General features: G+C 37.9%; 3 protein-coding genes across 4 annotated transcripts; 2 read left to right on the forward strand and 1 right to left on the reverse strand.

The window, feature by feature from the left end:
- The first annotated feature begins 26 nt into the window (after nt 1–26).
- Nucleotides 27–4,185, forward strand: anapc16 (anaphase promoting complex subunit 16). 2 transcript variants are annotated; one of them, XM_037755877.1, is made up of 4 exons: nt 27–188; nt 367–522; nt 3,383–3,457; nt 3,541–4,185. In XM_037755877.1, exons 2-4 carry the CDS (start codon nt 381–383, stop codon nt 3,648–3,650), a joined length of 327 nt encoding a protein of 108 aa, XP_037611805.1. In that variant the 5' UTR covers nt 27–188; nt 367–380; the 3' UTR covers nt 3,651–4,185. The 2 variants fall into 2 exon arrangements, with proteins under 2 accessions (XP_037611805.1, XP_037611806.1); XM_037755878.1 differs by having other exon boundaries at nt 30–177; nt 3,541–3,650.
- A 2,348-nt stretch (nt 4,186–6,533) lies between these two features.
- ddit4 (DNA-damage-inducible transcript 4) lies at nt 6,534–8,874 on the forward strand. Its single transcript, XM_037755419.1, has 3 exons — nt 6,534–6,699; nt 6,905–7,140; nt 7,767–8,874. The coding sequence occupies exons 2-3, from the start codon at nt 6,921–6,923 to the stop codon at nt 8,264–8,266; spliced, it is 720 nt and encodes a 239-aa protein (XP_037611347.1). The 5' UTR covers nt 6,534–6,699; nt 6,905–6,920; the 3' UTR covers nt 8,267–8,874.
- Nucleotides 8,875–9,436: 562 nt separating this feature from the next.
- On the reverse strand, nt 9,437–16,363 carry dnajb12b (DnaJ heat shock protein family (Hsp40) member B12b). Its single transcript, XM_037755417.1, has 9 exons — nt 15,985–16,363; nt 13,645–13,816; nt 13,401–13,546; nt 13,098–13,271; nt 12,926–12,996; nt 11,695–11,804; nt 11,005–11,177; nt 10,723–10,864; nt 9,437–10,616 (listed from the first exon to the last, which is right to left on the reverse strand). The coding sequence occupies exons 1-8, from the start codon at nt 16,115–16,117 to the stop codon at nt 10,743–10,745; spliced, it is 1,101 nt and encodes a 366-aa protein (XP_037611345.1). The 5' UTR covers nt 16,118–16,363; the 3' UTR covers nt 9,437–10,616; nt 10,723–10,742.
- Between the last annotated feature and the right edge of the window lie 1,905 nt (nt 16,364–18,268).

An 18,268-nucleotide genomic window follows, 5' to 3' on the forward strand; every position in this document is an offset into this window, starting at 1 on the left:
GATCTGGCTCACTAAAGAGAGCCGGAATTCCCATCACTATGGTGCTTCGAACGTAAAACGCTGTCTTTGTCGTAAACTTAGTGTCAAAACATCTAAAACAAACAACATAACCAGCGACACGGATTCAAAGTCGTTATAGATTAACCAGGATATTAACAGGAAGTTAAATTGTTTTAGGTTAGTAAAAGGTTAGTAATCTCCATGTTGTGTGTAGTAACTTTAATGGTGAATGGCCGTCCAGGATAGTTAGCTTCCTTGTTAGCCACCTAGCATTGTTGTCGCAGTTAACTAAAACACCATACTTGTGTTTCTCAGATTATACTGGTGCTAACAACATGTTTTCTTTTGTGTGTGTGTGTTTTAAAGTTGTCTAAAGGTTAATGGCAGCGTCTTCTTCGTCCTCCTCTGCTGGAGGAGTGAGTGGCAGCTCAGTGACTGGATCTGGGTTCAGTGCTTCAGAGCTCATCCCTCCAAGGAAAGTCCTGTACACATATCCTAAAGGTGCAGGGGAAATGATGGAAGGTAGGATTAAACACACAGTCTTTAGCTATCTCTCTCCTCCAAACAAGGCTATGGGGATCATATAATGAGACTTATTTTGCATTGAGAATGCACTGGGCAAAGTATTTTTTTTTTTTTTTTTTTAACAATGTCTTTATTGTTTTTTTTGTTATACAAACATCAGCATTATTATGCAATATATTCAATACAGGATTTACTTTAACCAACATAACATACCCCACACACCCACCTGTTCTCTCTTAACTGTTCCCTTTCTTACAGGGCCAAAAATCAATATACAGCTTCACAGTATCAATCATACAATTAAAGGGACTATTTGTAACTTTCAGAAATGCTTCTTAACAGCGACACCTGTGGCCGTGGAAATCAACGAAAGTCAGCGTCGGGCTCGCGCTTGCTCGCTCTAAATATACCTGAACGAGCATCACTCAAAACAGTGAGGCGACACAAGTCAGCTAAAACCACAATATCACTCTATATTTCAGCTGCTTGGCAGTAATGTTAGCTGATCAGACGAAGGTCTCTCCATGAACATGATTTAGATCTGATCCTAGTGTTGGCTTTTCCTGCCTAAGTGCAGGCTGAGGCAGCGGGGCTCTCCAGCGTGTCTCCCTGCTCTCTCCGCCCGCAGCCGGAGAGAGCAGAGGAGACACCGGCACCCGGTCGGTAACGAGAAGACAACGTAAATCTCTGTAGAGCTCCGTCACTTCACAAGACACGGAAAACCTCTGTTGGTCTGGAGGAGCTGCAGCAGTTATTTCTGCACAAACGTCCCCTGTGCATTCACTAGATATTCTCAGAGCTAAACTAACTCTTCTGCAGTGTGGAGTGAGCAAGCGTTCACGTCTAGAGGTGGAGCGAGCTGAGCTGTCTGAGTGAAGGCGAGAAGGCAGAGGAGGAGGGTACAGCGGCTACACGCGAACGCACATATGCGAGCGCGCATGTGTGACGACCCGCTACATTTATGCGTGTACAAAGTTACAAATTGTCCCTTTAAACAGTTAAATGGCACTTCTAACAAAATAAAGATACACATAAACAGAAAATAAATATATAGAAAATAAATAATAAATAAAATAAAAAGATTTTCAAAAACAAGAATCCATTCCCTTCTGAGGGACTACCACTATTGTGATTTTTTACGTATCCTATCTTAATTATTCCTCCTGTAGAAGCTCACCAATATCACTACCTTTTTATGAAATCATTAAATGATTTCCATATTTCCTCATAAACTCAAGTAACTTAGTCCCAAGCAGTTTGTGCCCCTCATGCAATCATTGTACTTACTGAGATGTGAGTCTTGTGCATCTGTTTTCAGATCAATGCATGCAAGTCAAACTCTGAACAAGTCTGATCTTGCAACTGTTTTGAGAACATTTCCAGATTCCTAGAAGCCTCTTCTACCCACCTGGAACAACATTATAATATATGAAAATAAACTCTGTGGGCTGCACAATAAAAGTTAGTCCTAGGCAGTTTGTGCCCCTCATGCAGTCATTGTACTATTGAGTCTTGTGCATCTGTTTTCTGAACAATGCATGCAAGTCAAACTGAACTAGTCTGACAAGTCTTGAAACTGTTTTGAGAACATTTCCAGATTCCTAGAAGCCTCTTCTACCCACCTGGAACAACAACATTATTCATCCATTCAATTCAATTCAAATCACTTTATTTGTCCCCGAGGGGCAATTGTAGAGGCTCGTAGAGTAGTACAATTAACAACACAATACAGGTAATTTGATGGAGAATGTCATGATGCTCTAAATGAAAGAGTAGTAGAAGGTTGTGAGGATGTCCTTGCTGACCCCAAAAGAGTTTGAGCTTCCTCAGGAGATATTGCCGCTCCTGGCATTTCATAAGGATCTCCTCTGTGTTGGAGGCAAATGTCAGCAGTTTATCAAAGATTGTGCCCAGGTACTTATACTCCACAACAGTCTCTAAGGGCTTTCACGTGGATAGTAGTGGTGACTGCCGCAGCCAGATCTCTCTGCTTGTTGGAGAACGTCACTACCATCTCCTTGGTCTTGTTCACATTCAGTTCTAGGCAGGAGTTGTCACACCACTCCACAAACTCATTAAGAGCTGAGCTGTGATGCTGTGAGGGGCCTGAAAGCAAAGATAGGATGACTGTGTCATCTGCGAACTTGACCATGTGACAATTTGGCTGGTCGGACCTGCAGTCATCAGTTTAGAGGATGAAGGGCAGGGGTGAGATGACTCAGCCCTGCGGGGAACTAGTTGAAGTGTGTGAATATATGAAAAAATAAAATATGTGGACTGCGCAATAAAGACCTTTTAACCCATTTCCCAAGTTGTTGAAGCCAACAAAGATCTCCTTGCTTCTCTTGAAAAATGCATCACCAGAATTAAAATAATAACCTTGTTATTGAAAGATATTTCATCAATGCGATGTGAGCGACAACCTGGGGCTATAATAAAGTCAGTTTCGTTTAACTTTATTCCCATATACTAATTAGTACTCCAAAATATCCATCGTCAACATGTGTGTGAATTAAACATTGGTATGATTAACTTATATGATTTGTATATTGGACTAAATAGCAATCTGGCTCCTTACTCCTACTTTGTTGCCTGTCTAGCTCAAAATACACTAACTAATATGGTTAGCTTGGCTTGTGTAAATAGGCACAGAGTGCTGCAATGTTAAAAACAGTGCTGAATGACTACAGTGATGCTGAAGGTCTTTTCCTGAAAATTACATAATATTTAAACTGAACTTCTCTCTCTGGGGTAGCTTGAAAGCTCCACTATTGAACTATTAGCCCAGCGAACAACGAGGCTTCAGTTATGTCTTCACCAGCATTTAACTTCCTTACTTTTGTGTGTTTCTGTTTAGATGGCTCTGACAGATTTCTATGCGAGTCTGTATTCAGCTACCAAGTTGCCTCCACACTTAAACAGGTTAAACACGGTAAGTCAGTGACTCCATATTTGCACAATGTCTTCTTTTTTTTGCCGTGAAAACCTGGTACCAACAACTGTGTGTTTTTCCAGATCAACAAGTGTCTCGAATGGAGAAACTCGCGAGCTTGGTGGAGGAGCTGGAAGCAGATGAGTGGCGGTACAAACCGATTGAACAGCTACTAGGGTTTACACCGTCTTAAAACAGATGCCTTTGGTTAATAAAACAGCCAAATAAAGAGAGATGGTTTATTTCAGTTCATAAATGAGATTTCCTTCTTTATGGATTTATTATTTTATTCTATATAAATGTGAAATTTTATCAGGAGATACTGAATGTGAGATGCATTATTAAATCTAAGCTATTGTAAGAGCGTGGTTTTCTTTTCTTTTTTTAAAACAACTTGTTATATATTACACAGCCTACTATAATAAGCCACTGTCAACAAAAATCTCCTTGTTACATACTAATAACTAAATAATTCAAGATGTAATAGATTATTATTCGATTTTTCAACCGGTTTAGGCTAATAAACTTGTTTTGCCAAGTGTCAAATCTGCTCTTAGGCTTATGTTCAGAGAAATAATATCTTTAGTAACATATTAAATCCCATGAAGTGAGGCATTTTGGTTCCACATGGCTGCACTGTAACTCATAAACCTGCTGCCTGCTCAATCTGCTCAGCACTTGGAGCGAAAACAAAGAGCGCTTGTAAATAAAGTCATACTTGGACATTCCTTGTACTGTTTGTTTGCTTGGTTTGTTCCTCTCTCCTGCAACTAAATGTTTGTGCTGCTGTTTGTTTTATGTTGAAAACGAACACTTTTTCTGTTCCTTAAATGAGCTGTAGTCTGAAACTCGCTGATGTGATCGATTCCATGTCACTTCTCTGCTGTGTTGACAGCGAGGAGTCGGGCCGATCTCGGTGTTTTGCTCAGTGAATGACGTTTTCAAACAAATGAGGGGTGGAAACGAACAGAGTGTACTGTACTGCGAGTGAATGTCTTTAAGGACGGCCCTGAACATTACAAGACACACCTCCGCGGCTTAGATTTCCTTTTGTGAGTTCACAAGTTCATTGTACATCACACCTTCTAGGAATTCATTGTACAAGTGGTTTGCTCATAGTTCTTGAAAGTCTGAAATTGTTTTCTGGTTTTACATGAGCTGCTGAAGGCTCATTCTTTGTATATGAAAAAGGAACAAACATGTTTTCCCCTGTAAACTCTCCAATGATGACTCTTGCTTCATAACATCCCCCCTCAGAACATGCCCTGCCCACACGTGTTTATGTCTTTCAGTTCCTCCCTGACTTAAAGCTCAGTTAGTCCCACTCACATGTAGCAACAGCATATATCTGGCTGCCTTCCAAAAAAATGTCTTTAAACAAACATGCCATGTACAGTACGGCCTTGCCAGACAGCAAAACAGCAGCAGTTTCTGCTTTGCACTACAGGTTTTCTTGCAGTTTGCTTGAGTTTCCATCTAGTACTATAACAAAGGAACTATTTTAATTACATTCCCATGCAGAGTTTTTCATGCCTTAAAGCACTTTGATGGCATCATAACATATTTTGTGAAAGAAATAATTAAATATAACTGTGTAAGCTATCCTTTTGGTGCATTTCCATTGTTCGGCCTGTTTTTATTGTCGCTCCTTTTGAGGGAAAGTGTAGGAAGATGCACATCTTTGAATACAAATCATATTTATGATTAGCATATTATCATGTTCCCAGTGTTGCATTATGCAGCTGATTATGAGTTGTTTTGTATGGAGCACAGAACCTGTCAAAATAGATGACTCCATTAATAAATAAATGTCATTAAATGCAGCAAAAATAATTTAAAAAATAAATGTAGCCAATAATTAATTGATAAACATAAATTGACATTTCTGTTTTAATTTGATTTTATATTCGCTCTTTGTATTAATTCCCTTATTTATTTACTCTTTTGTTTAATTTTCCCTTTGATTTATTTATCTATTAATTTTGATTCATTTTAAAATGTATTTATTTTTGCATTTATTTATTTATTTATTTTAAAAAATATAAAAATTGATACATATAAGCAGGAGAGTAAATAAATAAGGGAATTAATACAAAGATAAATGAATAAAGAAGCAAATTAAAACAGAAAAATAATTTTTTGTCACATTTTATCAATTAATTAATGGCTATATTTATTTCTAATATTACTGTATGCTACTGTTTTATTGACATTTATTTATTTACTGAGTCATTTATTATTATTTTATGTTGGCAGGTTCCGTCCTCCATAGCTTTGCAGCTCTTGTGTTGGCAGATGAAAAAGTCTGATGTAATGCTTTGAGCAAAACAGGTGACGTAATGTAAATGTGCACTGCAACACTCAACCAAGTCATTTTATTTATTATCTATGTATTTTTCAAAATATAAAAATTGATACATAAATAAAAGGAAAAATTTAAGAAAAGAGTAAATAAATAAGGGAATTAATACAAAGATAAATGAACAAAGAAGCAAATTAAAACAGAAATATACATTTTTGTCACATTTTATCAATTAATTAATTGCTGTATTTATTTCTAATATTATTTTATGCTACATTTTATTGACATTTATTGAGTCATTTATTATTATTTTTGATTTTGGCAAGTTCCATCCTCCATAGCTTTGCACCTCTTCTGTGGCAGATGAAAAATTCTGATGTAATGCTTTGAGCAAAACAGGTGACGTAATGTTATGTGCACTGCAACACTCAACCAGCTGAGGCTAGCATTGCCCTGCATGGGATTTTATTTACTCTATGCAGTCTATACACTGACTGCATGCACATACATACAAGCAAAGCCATTTATATATGCTTATGAAGGATATTAAACAAAGGAATATGATGCATTACAAGTCTCTGTATATTTCCACAACACTGGGGTCTGCTATTCATCACCACCAACCCTCCTCCTCCTCCTCCTATTCCTCCTCCTCCTGTTTGTCTCTCTTCTCTGCTGGCATGTTACCAGGCAAGATACAGCTTCGATGCCGTGCCTCCCTTTTTTGATTGGCTGGCTGGACATAAAGGGGCGTGGCCTAGCAGCCTCCTATATATACATTGTTGCAGGACAAACCGCAGAGCTGTGCAGCTGCTGCTTGTATGAAGAAGAGTAGAGGGGGAAAAAGTCACCAGATGGTTGTTTTTCAAGACAATAACCTGTCAAATAACCATCTTAAACATCGACAACGGACTTCAACGTCACCGTTGTCAAATAACCTGTAAGTACTATGTCATAAATTGATAATTTGTTAGTTTTAGTAGCTAATTTGAACAGTTTGCAAGCTAAACAATGTTCTTCCTGTAAACTTTGTCATGTTCATGCAGTTATACTGAAAAACACCTGTTTAATTATGAATTATGTTTAACTTACTGTCGAGTTTGAGTCCTTATCTTTTGTGCTTTTTATGTCTCCTTTATAAACAGCTGACCACAGAAGCAGATGATCCTGTTGAATCCTGCAGCCATCATGCCTGCTCTTTCTGCACCCACTGATACCATCAGCAGCAGCAGCTCACCTTCTTCTCCAGTGGACACCAGTCCCAGGAGGATGTCCTGGGGTAAACTGGTGCAAAGATTGGCTGATTTCAGCACATCTGCAAACAACAGCAGCATAGAATCTGGGTCCAACAATGGCAGCAGGAGTGATCTCTCAGACTCAGGTAAGAAATAATGCTGCATAAACACTTTCCTCTTTTATTCATGCATCAAAGTTCTAATCCATTGTGTCTCGTCAACAAAAAAATAATAAAAATAAATGTAGACATTAATTAATTGATAAACATAAATTGATATTTCGGTTTAAATTTTATTTTGTATTTGCTCTTTTTGTATTAATTTATTTACTCTTTTACTAATTTATGTATTCATTTTTATTCATTTTAAAATGTATTTATTTTTGCATTTATTTTATCTATTTATTTGTTAAAAATATAAAAATTGATACATAAATAAAAGGGAAATTAAACAGAAAAAGTAAATAAATAAGGAAACTAACACAAAGAAAAATTAATAAAGAAGCAAATTAAAACACAAATATAAATTTGTCATATTTCATCAATTAATTAATGGCTATATTTATTTCTAATATTATTTTGTGCTACATTTTATTGACATTTATTTATTTATTTTAGTCATTTATTATTATTTATAATAATTATTTTTGATTTTGGCAAGTTCCGTCCTCCATAGCTTTGCATCTCTTGTGTGGCAGATTCTGATGTAATGCTTTGAGCCTGTTACTTGTGAAGTGCAAAGTTCTAATCCATTGTGTCTGTCTCGTCAACAGGGTCAGACGCCGGTGACCTGTCTCCTTGTAATGAAGACCTGTTCTATGACCCAATGGAGGAGACCATCCTGAAAGAAGTAGTGGACCTGATTGCAGGGAGTTTGAAAGAAGCCAAAGACTCAGACTGCGCTTTGCGATGCACCAAACTGCTCATCCCCGAGAAACTTCTGGAGCACATCGGACAGGAGCTCCTTCACCTGGCAGCTAGCGAGCCCTGCGGCTTACGAGGGGCCCTCATTGACCTTTGCGTGGAGCAAGGGGCCAACTCCTACGAGAGCATGGCACAGCTCTCCGTGGACCCCTGCCTTGTCCCCACCTTCCAGCTGACTCTGGTGTTGAGGCTGGAATCTGGCGGGCTGTGGCCCAAGATCCAAGGACTTTTTAGCACAAAGTCTCCCTCCACTCCAGTAGTGAGACAAGCTATTAAACTAAGCACTGGTTTCCGAGTGATCAAGAAGAAACTGTATTGTTCCGAGGAACTGCTCATTGAGGAATGTTGAGAAATGTATGTCTGCGTTTTTAAAAACGCCCCGTTGAGCTCACAGAAAGGGCCTTACTACTATATAACTACATGTATATGATGCCTTCTGAAGCGTAAGGATGGACTTTGTCACGGTGAAGCTTATTGTTCCCACTGTAAGGGAGTTTATGGTACCTGGAGCAAGTGTTGCTTTGCAAATTACAATGTGTAACCATCATGATATATGTGACAAACAGGCATTTTTTGTGAGTATTAAAGCGCTTACCTCAGTTTCTATTGAAACTTACAACGGCAGCTAGCTATATGATTACTATAGTCATTGAAAACCATTGTGTTTTAGTTTCTTTTTATACATGGCAATTAATTGTAATGTACACCAACTGATGAATTGTACTCCAAGTAAGTCGTTTAGGGACCCTAGCGACTGCTTGGATTCAAGAGTGAAGGCTTACCAGCGCTTGTGCATTGTGCAGTTTGTGTGCAAGCTGCAGCAAATGTAACTTGATCTTGTATCTGTGTGGACCTGTCCTGCTTTCAACTTTATTTATTTGACATTCAAATACTCATAACATTGCACTTGTTTTTGTACTTTCATGACCGCAAAATAAATTATTTTTTTTAACAATTCTCTCCTATCTGTGGGCTTATTTCCTGAAACTTGTCAGATTTTAGATCATCTATTTGAAATTCGGGTACGTTATGAGCCCAAAATGTAAATGTGTTTGATTCTGTTAAATGTATAACCATATAATATGAAGCTGTATGCGTATCCTTTGACAAACTATACCAGAATACTAAGACTCCTGTTGTAGTGAGGAATAATGTTCAGCTATATCTTGATTATAGATCAGCTGACACATGAGCCAGCCTTTATCGGCCACATCATGCACAACTATGACGAAGTTTCGAAACTGCAGAAAACGTTACATCTTTGGTGAGTCAAAATCAGAAAGCAGACGTGCAACATGTGCCTAAAAACAGCTGAGTACATTTTGCGGTGAACGTGTGAAGCAGTTGTTCCTGCCCCGGCACATGCTGCACGTCCCTCAAAATGTGAACGTGCACAAAGTCATGTTTCCTGTTCCCAGTCTGGTCCCAGCCAGTCAGTCGACCGGCAGACTTTACACTCCGAAATGTGCTGACTGAGCTTTTGTCTCTGTTCTCTGAGCGACGAGTCACATCCAATACGTTTTTTTTAAGCATCCATATTTTATTGTCATCCGGGAGTAAAAACATGGTGGAAAAGGTGAGCAACATCTGTACCCTTATTTTAAATAAATAATACAAAACATAAATAGCATACTATAAACATAAAAGGTGACAAAAATTGCTTTTTTCCCCCCCAACACATGATGTTCATCAGAGACAAACTAGAACTTGTTAAAGTCTTTTCTGGGTAGGCACATCTCTCATTCTCTTGGCTTATATTGTATTGTGCCCGCATATAATTCTATACTTAATACAATTAAAAGAGGCAAAGTGTAAAGGGACATTTCCTATTTTTTATCTCACATACACACAGCAGAAGAAGACAAATCTCAGGTTTTAAAGTGTCTGACAAACCCAAGACATGAGTGTATATTCATCAGAGGTTTCACATTATTCCTGCATAGTTTCAGAATGTGCATTTGAAGCCAAATCAGCAAACTCGTCTCCTTTCGCTGATTTGACTGTGTAAAATGAAAGAGGAAGCATTCAGTGTGGTATCTAATAAACTGCTACATAAATATCATTCGTACGACTATATCTAACCTCACTATGCTCTGGTTTCATACCGCATTCTTGCAAAATCCACGAAGTGACCTCTGCCAGCTCCATGGCTCCCATTCAAAGCTGGGGATTTGGAGGGTTTCCAAACGCCTATCTTGTCAGGAGGAAAAGCTATCTAAAGCAACATTGTGTAGCATTTAGGGGGATCTATTGGCAGAAATTGTAATATTACATTAATAAGTATGTTTTTCTTTAGTGTAAATCATCTGAAAATAAAAATCGTTGCGTTTTCATTGCCTTAGAATGAACCGTTTATACCTACAAACACGTTTTTTTTGCGTCAGCCACCATATATCTCGTTTGGCACATGGGAGAAATTTCAGTTGGTTGCAATCTGCAACCTCACCGCTAGATGCCGCCAAATCCTACACACTGCACCTTTAAGTTTTTTTTTTTTTAAATTTCAAAACATTATATTAACACTATATTTTAATTTCCCTTACTAAAATTCCACAGAAATGGCTTCAACCAGTTTGTGTGGTCAATTTGATGCAGATTGGTGCTGGTTTGTTCGTGTTGCTTTGTTGAGTCATCTTCAGTCTCCAGATTGTTAAAGCGTCTATGTACAGCCAATAATCTTTTGTGTTGATTCTGGAAACCTGGAGACAAGAAGAAGAAAGAAAAAAACATATTTAGTTGAATGAAACAAAAACAAGCAGGTAATCACGACAAAATGTGTTCAGAAAAAAAAAGTTGAGAACTTGCTTTTAATGATGAAAGCAGCATCAATCGTGTAACGAAGCTGTGATCTCGGACAGCTTGGCGCAGCTCGGCGTGCGAGCCCTCTGTGCTCTTTGGTACAGATCATTGTCTCCGAAATAGCGAGCTCTGTAAAGCATGCCTTCCTCTGCAGGGAACAATTAATGAAAGATATATGAGGCGGTAATAAAAAGCACAATATGTCTTTAATCATTTGCCACTGATAATGGCAGAAACAACAATCAATATTCATGTTTAAATAAATAAATGTGTTCTTGGCAAACATACTCTGTTGTTTCTCCTTCCAGCAATTGTTACGAAGGTTGGAAATATAATCGTCCTCCACCGTCCGCTCCAAGTTCTTCAGATTCAGTCCGCTGAACTCCCTAGAGAACTGCTCCCCCACATAATACGGCACCTTCAGGTTCTGTGTCAGCCTCTTCTGTGTGTAACCTGCTGACCTGCAATGTGTGGGAGAGATATCGTATGACCGAACAGATCTGGCACCGTCTGTCTCTGTTAACATGACTAATGGCTGATAACAGAAGTGCATTTGAAAGACAAAGGCAGACAACATGGAGAGAGGCCAGACCAGACAAACGGAGCCAACAAAAACACAGAAGAGCTCTGTGATTATTTGGAGTTAACTGAAGCAGCATCAAGATGTTCTTTTTCTAAGTCAAACAAGAAACTGAAAAGTCAAGACAACGGATCTGTCTTAGGAAGCAATATAACTGCAAACAATATCAAATTAAATCCATTTTTGGGCTTGTTTAATCTATAAATCAGTGACATTTCAAACACCATTCTTGGCTTGTGCCAAAAAAAAGCAAGAAAACATAACAATTATGTAATATACTTAAGGATTAGGATTGTGAAGATAATCTTTGTCTAAGTCTAATGGAATTTTTGCAGAACAACAGTTGTTATTTAACATCCTTGTTAGGCAGGCGTTCAAATCGTGGGGGTCACACTCACGGCCTGAAGCTGAGGCTGTAGGCCGGGTTGTTGACCATGATCTGACTGAGGGCCGACACGATAACCAGGATGAGGATGGGCATGACCTGCACGAAGAGAGCAAGGCCTCCCTGCAGAAGAAAATAGATTTCAGTGTCAAAACCTCACACAGCGGAATAAAACACATTTAAAAATATCTTTGAAAGTCACTTTGAATATTGCTGAATGCACCTCAAAATGATTCAATGTCGCCCCCTCCAGTTTATGGTGAGACACTACAGGCAAAAACATTGTTTTTCATGCACTGGTCAATTTTGAGACTTTGGGCTATTTTGCTTCCATAACATGACTTCTTTCAGACTAGTGGAAAGAAAACACATCCAAAATACACATTTAGCTGTTTATTTTACTACTTTGTCTATTTGAGTCTGTAGATTTCTTCTAAATTCACCAAAAGTTAGCATTATATAATGCCTCATTTGCATATTTAATCAACATTTCAGAAAACTTGTAATACTGGCACTTACATACACCAAACTTTCCAGTTTCACTCCTATCTATATTCTGAAGGTTTTTACAGAGGGGTTTGTTCATATATCATTCATAGCCTGATTTGTAGAACATTTTATTTCCAAAAACATGGTGAAAATGGATTTTAATTTATGGATTTATGGAGAAATATCCCAAATTCCCTCTGTAAAACAACATTAATGTTAGAAAATGAAACAAGAATTTTGAACCTGGCTTTATCCAATGTTCAGATGTCTGTTTTGGAAATGTATGCAAATGAGCACAAATTTAAGAAGATGATGCCTCATTTGCATATTTAGAAGAAACAAATCACCAGCACTCACAGATAGAGAGTCTTTTTAGTTTCTTCTGGGCAAACAAATGAACATGTTTCAGCTGTAAGCCGGAAAAAGACTCTTTATCTGTGAGTGCCGGTGATTTGTTTCTTCTGTTCTTACCACTACCTTGCACCCGATACTGTTCAAGATTTGGAGATGTGCTCGCTACTATTTTCTATTTTGTCTTCATTTGCATATTTGAACATACATTTTCAGAAAACTTGTATTACAAAAAATAATTGTCTTAATGTAAGTAATCAACTGGGAAAGTTTCATGGTGATATCTATTAGGTAAAAGTTTTACCCATATTCACCTGGGGTGTCTCCCCTTAACAATAACTTTCCATTAATTGCACATGTGCAGTTTGCAGGAGCTCTAATAATAATAATAACATCAAACTCACATCCCGCTGTTGCTCTCTTCTCTGTGGCCTTTGGTAACGCATCCGCCCGTTAGTGTACACATTAGCATTACCTAGATTAATGCAGCACATGTAACACGTATTAGACAGATATTACAATGAAAACATCATATCTCGGAAGCTTGGTATGAAAACACAAAACAGTGGCACTCACTTGACGGGTATCCTCCTCCAAAGAACATGTTAAAGAGGTCTTCAGGTGAAATATCTGGCTCGAAGTTTTCATTTTCTGGGCCCTGACTCGACGGATGCCTCCTCTCTTCTCCGCATTGATCATACTGTTGTCTTTTGTTGGCATTACTCAGAACAGCATACGCGTTCCCAATAGCTGTTAGAAATTAAAAATTAAGGAGTCAAATTATGTTTGAGCATCACAAAGAAGGTGCCAAAAGACACCTTCTTAGGCTTTCTGCATGACATTAATGTCCGTGATGAATGAAAAGTTCACGCTGGTCACCTTTAAACGCCTCTGTAGCACCTGGAGCGTGATTCTTGTCTGGATGGAATTTCAAAGCAAGTTTCCTATAAGATCTTTTGAGTTCGTCCTCAGGGGCGTCTGCCTGGACCCCGAGAATTTCATAGTAGTCTTTACATTGTTTTATCCTGTGTAGAGAACGCATGATTGTCAGTGTCAGGTGCAGTATCGAGACTAAAATGTGTATATGGAGTAAATACCAGATTTATGTGACTATCAGCCTTACCTCCTCACAGCCTCTAGCTGGTCTGCTGAGTAGGATTTTGGGGTATCTGAAGGCTTATCTTCAGGTCTGGTGTCTTCGCTGTTGTTCTGCCGCTGTCGAGGTCCAGAGACCCCACCGAAGTGGCCGCCTTGTCTCGGTGTAAATCCATTCTTTGCTATCAGCTCCAGCAGCACTAGAAGGGATACAATAACAGTGTTGTGAACATTAAAATATATTCAGACTGGCTAAAGGCTGACCCTTGAATACCCTGCATTAGTACATATTACAGACACATCAGCAGAAGCTGTTTCACCCGTAGCACCTCAATCACAGAAAGTGTTTGTTGGATGGATTATTAGATTACTACAATAGATACATAAGAGCCTTGCAATATAATACAATATTGTCAGAGTAGGAACTGTGGTGCCTTTTAGGAATCTCATATCAATATCTATGTTTTTATAATCTATTAGGTTTTCATTTTGATTTTATAAGCAATGGGAGAAAATTGTAATTACAATTGGAAAGGTCTTCACCCATATTCATAAAAAAAAACTCCAATATCACATTATTTTAGACCAAATGTCAAAATATATCGACATATACAGTATTTATGTGACATTATTTTAAGGATGATTGATTACTTGGTGCATTCAGCAGATATTTACAGCCAGGACATTTTTGAGGCAGAGAGCTCAGCTAGATAAGTTATATATGCTGAGAACTAAAAGTAGAGGAGCCCCCCTTTAAGATCCCTTAAAACACATTTGAGCTGTATCATAATATTATAAATACTGTGTATACAGTATATATGATTTAAGTTACTGTACTCAATGCCTGCATACACTCATATATCATAATGTTGATAATACTGCATATCAATGTGACAATAGGGATGACTGTTGGTGCTTTCAGTAGATATTTAATATTATAACATAACATTGTCGGACCATGAGATTTTATAAGCCCCTGCCACAAAAACTACTCCTATCCCTGTACCCTGACCCGTTAATTCTATCATGTCACCCGATTCATTTTATTTATTTATTTTTATCTTTTGTTTGTTTCTGTTTGTCTTGTCAAATTTCTCCTTTTTTTGTCTTGCTTCACTAAATAAAAAATAAATTAAAAAGTAATAGAAAATTACTGATTTGTGTAATGTCTTATCGTATTTTGAATAATGTTATTATTTAAATAATATAGAGCTGCAACAAATTATTTTAATTTCCGGTTTATATGTACATTATTTTCTCGATTAATCATTTGGTCAAGAAAATGTCATTTACTACGGTTTCAATGTCTGTATCTGTAGAATATGTCACAGACATGGAAACAAGTAAAGATTTATTTTTAAATCAACACTTCCTGCTTGCATTACAAAATATAAGCCCTCAAGTGTTTTTTTCTGTTGACAGAATACCTTCATTGCACTATTACAACGGGTAGTACTTTTATTTATTATTTTTCTTTTTCTTATTTTTCTTTTTATGTTTTTCTTTTTTTTTATATATATATATATATATGTATATATATATATATATATATATATATGTTGTTGTTGCTGTCTGTATGTCCCTTTTACAAGTATGTGTATGTATTTCCTTTAACCTTAAATAAAAAAAAAAAATAATAATAATAATAATAATAATAATAATAATAAAAAATACCTTCATTTGTTAACACAGGCTTTTATTGAAAAAAGAAAAAAAAAAATCAGTAGATATTTAGAAAAAATATTTTTATATTTAGAAATTCAAATAGTTAATAATGATCTGTGATGGCTGTATGGATGTGTGTAAATGTGTGCACAATGCATTTCCACAGTGTGTGACACATTTCATGTGATGCAAGGTGTGTCAGAAGGGGTATGCATAGGGATCTATGCATGTATGTATGTATGGACATACATATTTATATACAGTACATTATTTAATTTTGTGAGCTGTTTTCCTCACTTTTTCTGTATTTTGCTATGCTATGTACTGTATTTGTGTATTATAGTATAGTATAGGAAGGGGTAGGTCTATATTATGTGTTGTAAAACCAATAAACAGAGTGATAACACACAATAAACTGACTCCCTTTGTACCCCTCCATCACTACTGCCCTTAGCTATCTAATGGAAAAAAAAAAACTACTTATAATGCATAACATCACTAGCACATCTGTTTCATGTTGAGTGGACGTTTGATTTGTCTTGAGGTGACAACATGATGTGCAAAGCAGCTAAAGCCAGCTGCAGCTCGTTAGCTCTCAAAAGGCCCAGCTCCCTCACGCGCTGCAGAGCTCATCCTGGATGCAGGTGATGATGATGCTGCTGCGAACCTCCTCCCAGCTGAGGATGAAGATGAAGACACTCACCTCTCGCTTTCTCCGTCGGGAAGAGTCTCTGCGCCTTCTCCAGGAACCTCTGCGCTTTGTCCGGCTGCTCGTTGGTTAACGCCGCAGTAGCGATGTCGATGCAGCGCTCCGCTTCGTCCCTGTTTACCTCCATCGCAGCGGAGCTAACTGCTGCTAACCTGCTAACCAGCCGGCTAACTGGAGCTGAAGTAAATACAAGGCGCGTGCTGATGAGGTCATGCGTTTGCTGCAAATAGGACAAGTGTCTGTTAGTGATATTTGATTTGTCAGTTTTTGTCAAGTTTTTTTTTGCTCTTAGTGTGTGGAAAATATTTATGTTGTAGATATTAAAACACTTAAAAGAGAAGTGCTCAAAGAAAAATATTAGGAACTGTCTCAGTTATGTTTCTAGTCTCCCTTATGTGATGATATACAGTGGGGGGTGGGGTTTGGAACATTTTTGATTAATACTGTATCAATAACAAACTTAAGAATGTGTCTTTCAAGATATTACATAGAATGTATCCAGTAAAACTTCTCTTAGAAAAGATTCAAGCTGGATATTTATTATAAGTGTGATTTCTGCAGACTTGAAAAAGAGTATTTCTGTTTTTTTCACTGTACATATAGAATATAAGAACAAGTAAGAATGTTTTTTTTTTAATTGTCTATGTATCTGTTTGTAAATGAGCATGTGTTCAATAAAGAAAGCATAAAAAAAATGCTGTTAGTGTCCACAAAATTGATGTTTAAAGAAAATCCCCAACCCTATGTTAAAAGAAAGTTAAAGGGACTGTTTGTAACTTCTTACACGTATAAATCAATCCGAGTCGGTGTCCCATGTGCGTTCGCGTGTGGCTAAGCTGCTCAGACAAGACTCCAACACAAACTACACAGAAGCACCAAAACCGCAAAGTTCTATCTAGAGAAGCCCGTCTTGCAAAACAGTGTTGGCCGCGGTCGGAGGACGCGGGGGAGACCGTAGCTTTGGTCTCCAGGGCCGGAGTCTCTGCTGTACTCTGCTCCTCTGCTCCTCTGCCTGCCTGCTTTCACTCAGCTCGCTCCACCTCACGTGCATGCGTGCACGCTACACACTGCAGAAGAGTTAGTTTAGATCTGAGAATATCTAGTGAATGTACAGTGGACGTTTGTGCAGAAATAAATGCTGCAGCTCCTCCAGACCAACAGAGGTTTCCCGTGTCTTGTGAAGTGACGGGGCTCCGCAGCGAGAAACGTTATCGTCTCTGACCGGGTGCCGGTGTCTTCCCTGTTCCCTCCGGCCGCGGTCAGGAGGCTGAGGCAGGAAAAGCCAACACTAGGATCAGCACTGATTCATGGAGAGACCTTCATCTGGTCAGCTAACATTACTTTCAAGCAGGTGAAATATAGAGTGATATTGTGGTTTTAGCTGATGTGTTTTGCCTCACTGTTTTGACGGATGCTCGCTCACATTCAGGTAGCGCGTGCACACGGGCGACAGGACGCTGACTTTCGTTGACTTAACGGCCACAGGTGTCGCTGTTAACAAACAATTCTGATTCTTACAAACAGTCCCTTTAAGATGAGTGTTGAAATAAATATGTTGGATGTAATGTTACATTTTAGTCAAGATGAGACTGGAAATAACATGCTGTATGTCATAATTATTTATTATTTTTGGAAAATTCCATATTCATAAGAAAAAATGGTGAGGAACAGAGCCAACTTCCCTGCACTTTATTAATGAATTCAAACAATATAGCACTATCTTACCCAATGTTAAAAACTAAAAAAAGAATTAAGACCCTCAAGTTAAATAAATATTGGGTGAATTAGCCTAATGTGGGATATTGTTTCTGCATTTTAGACTTATGTTTAAACACAGGATGCTTCCAGTTTGAAAATTTCTCTACTCTAATCTATGATTGGACATTTGATAAGTTATGTGATTTTGATCACTTGACACCACAGCTTCTGTTAACCAATAGTTTTAACTTTTATTTGTTTGAGGAAGACCTCCACCCACTGGAGCTTAGGTGTCCTACATTACGCAGTGTCCCACTTTATGGCAACTCACCCTAATATGACGTATATCACATAAACTCTGGCATTGCCTACTTTTTTCCCAATTGTCTATATATCTGTTTGTACCACTGTAAATGAGCATGTGTTCAATATAGAAAGCATTAAAAGAAATAGCTGCTAGTGTCCAGAAAACTGATGTTTAAAGAAATTATATAGTCCTGTTTGCACAACTTGAACACAAATGACGGACCTCTGTGCTGCCTATTTTCTCCATTAGATGGAGACAAAACGTCTGCCTTTA

Source organism: Sebastes umbrosus, chromosome 20 (genome assembly GCF_015220745.1).
Source record: "Sebastes umbrosus isolate fSebUmb1 chromosome 20, fSebUmb1.pri, whole genome shotgun sequence".
Classification (NCBI taxonomy): domain Eukaryota; kingdom Metazoa; phylum Chordata; class Actinopteri; order Perciformes; family Sebastidae; genus Sebastes; species Sebastes umbrosus.